Genomic DNA, 11,715 nt, shown 5'->3' on the forward strand with positions numbered 1-11,715 from the left:
CCCATCAGCAGCCCCCTTACATCAGAGTCCCATCAGCAGGACTCTTACATCAGAGTCCCATCAACAGCCCCCTTACATCAGAGTCCCGTCAGCAGCCCCCTTACATCAGAGTCCCATCAGCAGGACCCTTACATCAGAGTCCCATCAGCAGCCCCCTTACATCAGAGTCCCATCAGCAGCCCCCTTACATCAGAGTGTCCCATCAGCAGGACTCTTACATCAGAGTGACCCATCAGCAGGACCCTTACGTCAGAGTCCCATCAGCAGCCCCCTTACATCAGAGTCCCAACAGCAGCCTCCTTACATCAGAGTCCCATCAGCAGGACCCTTACATCAGAGTCCGGTCAGCAGCCCCCTTACATCAGAGTGACCCATCAGCAGGACCCTTACATCAGAGTGACCCATCAGCAGGACCCTTACATCAGAGTGACCCATCAGCAGGACCCTTACATCAGAGTCCCATCAGCAGCCCCCTTACATCAGAGTCCCATCAGCAGGACCCTTACATCAGAGTCCCATCAGCAGCCCCCTTACATCAGAGTCCCATCAGCAGGACCCTTACATCAGTGTCTTCCCCTCCGCACCTACTCACAGTTCTGAAGGCAGCTTCTCTTCTTCCTCTCTCCAGTCATGTGATAACAAGTGATAGGGGAGAGAAGAAGTAAAGTCTGCCAGCTGTCTATCTCCCCCTGCAGGCTGGAGAGAGCATAACGCCTAATGCTCTCTCCAGCACATGACGGAAGCTTCTCTTCCTGACAGGAGTGAAATCGATCACTCACTGTCAGTGAGGAGCGGCTCCAGGACTGCACCTGACCGGCCCACTGAGCCATTGGCCCACCGGGAATCTCCCGGTAGTCCCGATGGCCAGTATTATTCAGATATCTTCAGAGATACTGTAAATAAGATGCTCGGTGCCCTTGCATGGACTGATATGGTTGCATAGTTCCCAACTGTCCCTGATTTAAAGGGACTGTCCCTGATTTGGAGCAATGTCCATCTGTCCCTCTCCCCCCCCCCCCCCCCCCGATTTGTCCCTCATTTTGGTCTGATCCATATAGTTGTTTATAAAATTAACTTTTTATCTTTCAAAATGTGTTGCCCAGTGCTAAAACTTTCATCCAATTTCTAAATTGTTGCATTTGTGCTTTTCAAAAGTCAGTATAAAGGAATTGTAGTGGTAAAAAAAAAGCCCTTGCATATTTAATTAACCTTTTTTTTTGGATATTTATCCTTTAAGAGGGTGCGGCAGGGGGCATGTCCTATTATTATTATACATTATTATACAGGTTTTATATAGCGCCAACAGTTTGTGCGGTGTTTTTTTACAACATGAGGGCAGACATTACAGTTACATTACAATTTGGGACAAGAGGAATCAGAGGGCCCAAAAAGTGTCATATGTTTGTTAGGTGGTGTCCCTGATTCTCATCTCAAAATGTTGGGAGGTATGTGGTTGTAGAAGTGTTCTTGTCTATACTGTATTTTCCAGCTGATTAAAACTTTACATGTAGACTGACTGGTAATGTAGAAACATGTAAAGTTAACAATGTTTTTTCTTACAGAGCTCCATACCAGAAGAACGACCTTACTTCATCTAGCAGAGAAAATGAACATGGAGCCTTTCCTGACTACAAAATTGACTCTGAAGGATATCCTGAGTATTGGCCCTGAGAATGTACACGACAAACCACCAGAAACTGTAGAGGATCTTCCCTGGAATTACTTAAGGAAACTTATGGCCTTAAACAGGACTGCAAGAGACATTCGTCTTGAGAAAGATCAGTCTACTGATGTCAATTTACACAATAGTGAGGATGATGATGTTGACAGCCTATTTAATACTTCTTTAGTTTCAGGTAATAATTCATCAGCCTCCATTCACCCCCTGGATGTCCTGTGTGTCCTCCTGCATTGCTCAGACAGTTTTCTGCAACAAGAGATTGTAACCAAATTGTCCATGTGTCAGTTTGCCATCCCTCTGCTGCTCCCTGCTGGTGATGGGTCACACTGCACCCTCATGCTTTGGGCAATGAGGGACATAGTGAAAAAGTGGAGACCTCAGTCATTAGCGGACAGTAAAGGGTTCAGAGAAGAAAATGTGGTGAATACTTCAATGCCAATCTTGTCTTATGTCAGATTGGGAAAAAACAAATTATCCAAATCTAAAACCCTGAACCAAGTTCTTAATCCAGCTCAGCTACATAATGACTTCTTCATACATGACAATATGAATGGAGGAAACATTGCAAGGGAAATATCTGATGGACTGGTAGAAGTTTCTTGGTATTTTCCCTGTGGTAAGTCTAATGTTTTTGCAGAACCCATCACAGTGACCAACCTACGAGGAGACCTGGAGACCAACCGGGATCAGTTCACATTTCTGACAAGAATTTCATCAGCTGTGTTTATATTCATTGAGGATATTTCTGAGAGGGAAGTCAGACTGTTATCATCCTTCCCAACCACTGACACCCAGTATTACTTCATTGTTACTCCCGGTCCTGGCAAAACTGTAAGTACACAGACAAAGATGGCCCTTCAAAAATTAATGCCAGTGCTAAAGTTGACAAAAACAAATGTGATAATATATGAAGGCACTGCAAATGAGGCAGAATTTGTAAAAAGACTAGAAAGTACTATAATTAATTTCCTAAACAGTAAGCCAAAAGAAAAGAAAATGAGAGATCTTGAGAAAGAAACTCATGGATTAAGCATCCAAGTGGATGAGAGAGTTCCTGAATGTCAGAAGGCCAGGGAACATGCCAAGGAAATTACAGAAGAAATAAGAAATGTGTCTGAGTACAAAAAGAACACTATGAAGTTACAGGGAGATCTCTGGAGACAGTTATCTGAAGTTGAAAAGGAACTTTGCAGAATGACAAAGCAAGATGGTAAAAACACACAACAATATCAAGATGAATTGATAAATAAACGCATTTCATTACATGAGGAACAACATAACCATGATCTGCCCAATGGTTTAATGTTCTTTATTAATGCAATCACTCAATTGTCTGAGACTGAGAAACAATATTTTCTGAAATGGATGAAATTTGAACTTGATTCAATTGCTAGAAAGCATCTTTCTAAACTACAAGCTGAATACAAAAAAAAATGCAACAATATCTTAGATAATAAGGAAATGCTCAGACAGATAGACCAGGAAATCTCTGACAGTTCTTTAGGGATTGAACATTTCCTACGTGAGATGGGACAGTTTTATGAAGCAGAATGTTCCATGGTTCAAGAAAATAAAATAAAAAAAATACAAAGACAATTTACTAGGTTGCCAGAAATTGCGGCTAATCTTTTGTTGGGTGGTTTTCCATTGGAGCTGATAGATGGAGATGCCTCCAACATTCCCTTACGGTGGATAACTGATGTCCTTACTGAGCTGGACATCAGAACAGGGGGGAAATACAGAATGAGAGTAATCACTGTGCTGGGAGTGCAGAGTACAGGAAAATCCACTCTTCTCAACACCATGTTTGGTCTGCAGTTCCCGGTGGCCAGTGGACGATGCACACGAGGAGCCTTCATGACTCTTCTTAATGTGAAAGAGAACTTCCAGGAGGAGCTGGGCTGTGACTTCATTCTGATCATTGACACTGAGGGGCTGAAAGCTCCAGAGTTGGCTTCCTTGGAGGGCAGTTATGAACATGACAATGAACTGGCCACACTAGTGGTTGGGTTGAGTGATATCACCATCATCAATATGGCCATGGAAAATACAACAGAAATGAAGGATATTTTACAGATTGTGGTCCATGCTTTTCTTAGAATGAAAGAAATAGGAAAGAAACCCAAATGCCAGTTTGTACATCAGAATGTGAGCGATGTGTCCGCTCATGACAAGAACATGAGAGATAGGAAGAAACTTCTGGAACAACTGAATGAAATGACAAAACTAGCTGCAGAGATGGAAAAGAAAAGTGAATTCAAATCTTTCAGTGATGTGATGGATTACAATCTGGAGAAGGACAACTGGTACATTCCTGGGCTCTGGCTTGGGGTCCCTCCAATGGCTCCAGTAAATTCTGGGTACAGTGAACATGTGTCTGAACTGAAAAAGTATTTATTAGAATTAATGACAAGCAAAGGATCCCTGTACAAGCCTTTAACTATTCCTGAATTTATAAAATGGATAGAAAGTTTATGGAAAGCTGTAAAACATGAGAAATTCATCTTCAGTTTCAGGAATAGTCTGGTGGCAGAAGCTTATAATAAACTGTCTATAGAATACTCACAGTGGGAATGGGAGTTCCGAAAAGCTGTCCATGATTGGCTGATCCGTACAGAGACAATCATTAAGAATCAGACTGCAGAGAGTCTAAGTGATGAACTGTGCTCTAAATTTAAGAATGAGCTCAACAATTTGTTGTTTAATAGAGAAACTAAAATGTTGGAATCCCTTAAAAACTACTTTGACAATAAAAATGAAAATGTTCATCTAATAGAACGATACAAACAAGACTTTATTCTGAGCACACAATTCCTGAAGAAAGAATTGAATAGGAATTCCCTTGTGAAGTTGGATGAAGCTGTTTCAATTCAAAAAGGAAAATTCAAAATTCAGAATATACAAACAAATTCCCAGAAATTGATGGAAGGCAAAATCACAGATCTCCTCAAGAGGTGCCGAGAGAAAGAAAACAACCTGAATGATGAAGAGTTAAAGAGAGAATTTGAGGAGATGTGGAAGAAAACACTGACAGATCTACAGATAGAGGAATTAAAAACACACAATGTCAGTGGATCTATGTTTTATCATCTAATGAATGACATGAGCAATAAAGGATCAGCTGTAAATGAACACTTACTGGGTGTGAAGGACTTGGCAGATATCAAACAGACTGATTTCAAGATGGATGAGAAATATGTTGAAAGTGGATTGTGGAAGAAATTGGCAAAAACATTTTTAGATGCATTTGGTTTTAAGACTAAAGATGAACATTTTGACAAAATAAATGATTTTGCTCATTCTATTATAGATAAATGTAACAAATATATCAGAGAGAAGGTGGGAACTGGAGAGGACTATTGTGACAACTACTGCCTGGAATTACTTCATATGATCACAACAGAGATTTCTGAGGAGTCCAAAAATCTTCATTTGTCCACATGGTTTGAACTGGATATTAAGATTCACATTCTTGGAAAAGCTTCCAGAGAGTTTCAGAAGATGCGTGATAAATTCATTAGAGAGAACGATCCAAAACTGTGTTTGGAGAAACTAAAGCCTGGATATATAGAAACATTTATCAGCATATTTCAAGAGAAAGACATTTGTCAGACTAAAGCCAAAGAATTCTGTGAGCGATGCCTAAAACCAGCAATGATGGATCATGTATTCCGTCATCTTGGGCAGAAAATAGTGGATGAGTTAGTAGGTTCAGAAAAGAAATTCAGCAGTAGAACATTCTTTCAAGAGTTTTTACTGGATGAGCTACTGAAAGAAATGTCCTTCCAGAAATATGTGGACTATATGAGAAACTATGAGGAATATACAAAAGCCCGGATACTAAATTACACTGAAACGTATGCAAAGCCCCAAATCCTAAAACCATTACAAGAAAACCTGCTCTCTTCACTGGAAAAAAACATAAGAACAGCTCTTACTAAAGAAAACTCTCTTAAAAGTTCATCAGTCTCAGATTTTCTGAAAAGTGTATGTGAGATCCTAAAGGAAGAATTAGTGATCCCACAGAATGAGATACAAGCCGTCACTTTCCAGAACACGGCTGATGTTGGACAATTTTCATCTGACATTCAGCTCTTCCTCCGAGATACAGAAACAGAAGTCTTATCAGAGCTGCAATCTATGGATATAAAGTCTGTACTCTCCAGGGTGACGGTGAAGCCTCAGGATGTATTGTTTAGGAAGGTTGTTGGCTGTGGGAAGCAATGTCCATTCTGTAAAGTCCCCTGTGAGGCCGGAGGTGGTGAACACAAGGAGCACTTTGCTACTATCCACAGACCCCATGGATTGGGAAGATATAGATGGGGTTTTAGGGGAGATTTGAGCACTGATATATGTAGTACATCTGTTACATCTAATGTTTTTTTTATAAATTTAGACACAGGATGCATACCACACCCATTCAAAGAGTATCGTACCATTTATCCAGAGTGGTCCATACAACCAGATCCCAGCATTGAGTGCTCAGATTACTGGAAATATATTTTTTCAACCTTTAATGAGGAGTTTGCTAAAGAATATAATGCAAACCCAGCGAAAATACCAGATGGCTGGAAATCCATCAAGAAAGACAAAGCTCTGCAAAGCTTAAAGAAATCATTCAATAGCTTAACAGAGAAGAATCAAAAAGCATGTGACTCAAAATGAAAAATACTAAACTTTGCCAGCACATGACTTTAAATATGTTAGAAATTCCCTATCAGTGCCATCTAGTGGCCAAATGCATTATTTTCCATTTTAAATCAAGGAAAATATTCATCCAGCTTAGGAAATGACCTAATGACATTTGTTAATTTGCCCCATATACACAGAAAATGCACATGTACATGCACTTTCACAGGACAAATTGCTATGAGCATTTTTCAAAAATAAATACCACATCACTATGGTTTTTAAATGCGTTTAAGGCCTCATCCACACAGAATATAAAAATGACCACTTTTACAGTTCACCTCTATGTTAACCTATGACTATACCTATGCTAGCCTATGTGGCCATTCCCACATAGGTGTTAACAGGCATATTAGAGAAGGAGCATATAGAGATTTAAAAAAAAAACTTCATTTGTATGTTTAGGAGAGGAGCGTTTGAGTGGTAAAAATGCTTGACAGAGCTAAATGCCTGTAATGCCGCGTACACACGACCGGACTTTCCGGCTGAAAAGGTCCAACGGAATCATTCCGTCAGATATTATGATCATTTGTGGGTTTCATCTGACTCTTTTCTTCAAAAATTCAGACGGACCTAGAAATAGAACATGCTTCAAATCTGTCCGATGGAATCAATTTCTATTGGGAAAACCGTTTGTCTGTATGCTGGTCTGACGGACCAAATACGATGCAAGGGCAGCTACTAGACATGTGCATTTTGTTTCATTCCGAATTGAAATTCGGATAAATTTTCATTATTCGGACATTCGGATGCATCCGAATGACCGAATTGCAATGCTAACGAATTCAAACGAAATTCGAATCAAATTCGAAAAATTACATTTTGCGACCCGACTTTGGGGCCATGTATCTCGGGGCCACTTATAGCTAGGAACACCAAATTTGGTATGCAAACACAGTAGAACTAGCACTACAACATATCGGGTCGCAAAATGTCATTCTCTGCTTCAGAAAAGTGCTTGACATTTTGCGACCCGAATTTGGGGCCCCATAACTCGGGGTCACTTGGAGCTAGAAACCCCATATTTGGATATGTTGTAGTGCTAGTTCTACTGTGTTTGCATACCAAATTATTGTATTTGTCCACTTGCCACGTCACCTGCCACAAGTTGTGTATTGTCCACTTGCCACAAGTGCCACGTAACTTGCCACGTGACCTGCCACGAGTGCCAAGTGGCCAGCCACGAGTGCCACATGACCGGCCACGAGTGCCATGTGACCAAGTTGTGGATTGTCCACTTACCACGTCACCTGCCACCAAGCGACCCCAGATATGGGCAAAATGAAAGTACTTTTCTGCAGCAGAGAATGACATTTTGCGACCCGAATTTGGGGCCACATATCACCAAATTTGGATATGTTGCAGTGCTCGTTCTACTGTGTTTACATACCAAATTTGGGGGTGCTAGCTATAAGTGGCCCTGAGATACGTGGCCCCAAATTCAGGTCGCAAAATGTCATTCTCTTCTGCAGAAAAGTAATATAAATGAAATAAGATGTGTGTGTTTTTTTGCACTGGTACACTGCAAGTATGAGAAGTTGATGTGACAGATGTATATAAGTAACTAACCATCTTCCAAAATTTCTAATTCAAATAGAAAAGATTAGAAAAAATATAATTTAATAAAACAAAATAGAAAGAATATACAACCATCTTCGCAAAATGTCAAGCACTTTTCTGAAGCAGAGAATGACATGTTGCCACGCGAATTTGGGGCCATGTATCTCGGGGCCACTTATAGCTAGCTCCAAGTGACCCCGAGTTATGGGGCCCCAAAGTCGGGTAGCAAAATGTCATTCTCTGCTTCAGAAAAGTGTTTGAAATAGTTTTGAATGCAGTTGAAATAATTTCGAATCATGTTGAAATCATTTTGAATTCGGTAGAAATATTTTCGAATTTGGTTGAAATATTTTCGAATGTGACCGATTTTTTGAGAAAACGAAATGAAATACAAAACGAATTTAAGGAATTTAACGAATATAACTAAACGAAATTAATTAATTAACGAATTAAAACAAAACTAAACTAAACAAATTTTTTCCTTTTGCACATGTCTAGCAGCTACTGGCTATTGAACTTCCAATTCTAGTCCCGTAATACGTCATCACGTTCAAAACAAATGGTCTTTGGTCCGTTCGTGTGTGGGCAAGTCCGTTTAGTCGGAAGTCCGTTGTAACTCTGTCTGGAAGACTGTCGAACCTTTTCTGCTGGAAAGTCCAGTCGTGTGTACGTGGCATAAGCGTGTGTAAATTCATATTCTGGCCAATTGAATACATACATGAGGCTTAAAGTGATTGTAAAGAATGTTTTTTTTTTGTTTTGTTTTTTAAATAACAAACATATCATACTTACCTCCACTGTGCAGCTTGTTTTGCAGAGTGGCCCCAAACACCCTCTTTTGGGGTCCCTCGGTGGCTTTCGTGGCTCCTCCCCACGCCAGATAACCCCCTAGGAGAAGTGCTCCCCCGGGGGGTTACCTTGCGGGCGCGCTCCCAAGTCATTCCATAGCCGCCAAATATATGGCTCTGCCCCACTCCCCGCGTCATTGGATTTGATTGACAGCAGTGGGAGCCAATTGCTGTGCTGCTATCAATCTATCCAAAGAAGAGTCGGGACCCCGTGGAGAGAGCGACGGCGTTTTTTCACCTTAATACATAGGATGCATTAAGAAGAAAAAACACGAGGGTTTACAACTCCTTTAAGTGTATATATTTCATGTATAACCACATTGTATAATCATGGTAATCTCAGTGATGTATTCTTCTTAATTTTACTTCATATATCATTGGGATAAATCAATCATATCTAATTACTTTGTTTTGATGTACTGAAGATAACTGAATTGTATTTTTTTGGAATGAGTACAGGGGTGTGAGAAGTGATGATCAGGGGATAAAGGGTTAGGGTAGGTAAGGATAACTAACTGGATGGATTAGATTATATTGTCTGTTTAAAGCTGCCCTAACACAACATATACTTTTTATGTTAAATAATTGGAAATGTTTAACACTTCCAGGTATTTATTACCTCCCACAGAGACCACACTATTTCCCTGTCAATGCCTTTATCTGATTTTCATCCAGGGTCACCAGCTATGTCCTGGACTGAGATGTTGGCTCAGAGATGACACGGTCACGTAAATCCAGGTGCCTGTGCAGTTCTTGGCTGTGTTCACTCATATCTGACACAGATCAGCCTCTGCTGCATCCTCTTACCTTGTGACTCACTACAAAGTTACAACATTGCACTCTTATCACTGGGGGAGGGGAGACTGAGGAAATGCTTCCTCCTGAATGCAGCAGACTGATGACATCATCTAAGCCTAGGATAAAGATGCAAACTGGAGCTTGAGGATTGGCATTTAATGAAAAAAGGGGAATAAAAAAAAAAAGGGATGTTGTTTACTGTAATACGTCAGTAATTGAGTGATGCAGTCTTGTAAAATTACTGAGAGGTCTACATTAAAGTGATAGTAAACACACTCTAATTAATTTACATTGTCCCTTCAATTTATGTATGTGGATGATGGCACTGTAATTATTTAAATAATAATAATAAAAAAAAATTCTAAGTAGCTTTTTCCTATTCGATATACAGCTGTCACATGACCCAGATCTTCCCCAGCCTGTCTGCAGGGAAACATAAGTAGGAGGAGCTTCTAGTCCTCTGCTGTTGGTCACATATGCAACATAAATAATAAAATAAGAGACAGCCTTTGGAATACAGAGTAAAATGTATTATTATCAATAAACAATTTTAAATATCATACAACTATATATTTGAAATCAAATCTTTATTTGTTTTTTGGCAATAACATGGTGTGGGTGGATTTCTGCCAGTCACATGCGCCGCCCAGGTGTGATAGGGTGGAAATGCTCACTGTAAACTGAGCATGTGCAAAGTTGCCACCACCGCTGCAAAATCCCTAACTGAATTGGGGACATGAACAGAAGGTGGAGATAGAGAGCAGCAGGATCAACCAGGCTTTTTTCAGAATACAGAAAACAAATCTCATAGTGAGTATAAACAGCATGTAATGCACCATTTATTCATAGTTTTTTTTTTTTTAATGAAGTGGGTTTAGTGACACCTTAAGGATTGGGTTTAGAAATTAGATTGCATTTTCAGAGTTTGGTGTGATAATCACTTTATGTCTTTTGATTATAAACTTCCCTATTGCTAAGAACACCTAACAGAGGTGATGAGAACAAAAATAAACACTTTCTATACACAGCTGGTGGTCTTGTGTTATGTTTTAACTTCTTGTGGGCCAGCCACTGCACATGAACGGCTGGTCTATTCCCCTAATGTACTGGTATTTCCTTGGAGAACTGAGCTTCTGAGCTTAAGCAGTCCTGTGATAACACTGTGGTTGGGCCAATGCATAACAGGCAAAATGTACAGAGCCCATGTAAGTGGCTCTGTACCTCCTGATTACTGTAATCAATCACAGAGACGTTGCAAAGGTTGAGGTGGCAAGCTTTGGCCATTGATTGAATGTGGGGCCGAAAGGAGAGTTTTAAGTGCAGGATTACACCTAACGCCATGGCATGTGGGGACAGGTTGATGGTTGAGCCATTGATCTTGACAGAGAAGTCAGTGGGGAAGAAATATTATGAGGTCAGTTTTGGATAGATTGAGTTTTAGGAAGTGATGTGACATCCAGTCTGATATGTTGGGGAGGAAACTGATGTTCTGAGCTGAGGGAAAGAGAGATAGATTTGGGTGTCATATGTGCAGAAATAATATTGATCCCCCCTTCATCCCTCTTCCTTACTCTCCTTCCTTCTCCCTCAAACCTTTCTTTCTCTTTCACTCTCTCTACTGACACTCTCCACTACTTTCTCACTATCCAGCCCCATTGAAAACTACAATAGAGCCTGCCCTTTTCCACACCCCCAGTCAATGCACCATGGCGGCCTATTTATTTAACCATACTGACCACTTATCCTAGAAAGCTCCGTCTCCCCTACTACACAAGAAAAGGGTAAAAAGGGGAAGTGCCACCTGAGTGTAGTATTAAAATGTATATTTTGATGACACAACGTTAAGTTACACTTACAAGACAACAATGATAAAAGGGCTCATCTGTTAATCATTGATCCTTGGAAGATTGCTCAATTCCCGATCCGGATGGAGCTGCAGAGCTGTGAGGCTGCAAATGGATGTTTATCAGCAGAGAGTATCTCCTGTGGCCATCAGGAAGACGATGGGGCCGGCGTGGAATGCACGTGATGTCACGGGTCATCTAGTTACTTCAGGGTACACTTCTGGGGGAGGACTTCCAACAAAGGGATGAGCAGATAGGCTATGCGCTCTGAGCTGCCGCTCCTTCAATAGGCCTG

At 40.6% G+C, this 11,715-nt stretch overlaps 1 protein-coding gene across 1 annotated transcript in view; it reads left to right on the forward strand.

Annotated features, from left to right (window-relative positions):
* Nucleotides 1-10,603, forward strand: part of LOC143923542 (interferon-induced very large GTPase 1-like) — a 72,837-nt gene extending 62,234 nt beyond the window's left edge. The window contains exon 3 of the mRNA XM_077447299.1: nucleotides 1,563-10,603. Within this exon, the coding sequence (XP_077303425.1) occupies nucleotides 1,563-6,346 (4,784 nt within the window). The 3' untranslated portion in view covers nucleotides 6,347-10,603. The remainder of the gene's footprint in view (nucleotides 1-1,562) is intronic.
* Nucleotides 10,604-11,715: the final 1,112 nt, after the last annotated feature.

The sequence above is a fragment of the Lithobates pipiens genome, unplaced genomic scaffold, assembly GCF_037356315.1.
Source record: "Lithobates pipiens isolate NorthernLeopardFrog02 unplaced genomic scaffold, aLitPip1_a1.2 Scaffold_22, whole genome shotgun sequence".
In the NCBI taxonomy this organism is placed as follows: domain Eukaryota; kingdom Metazoa; phylum Chordata; class Amphibia; order Anura; family Ranidae; genus Lithobates; species Lithobates pipiens.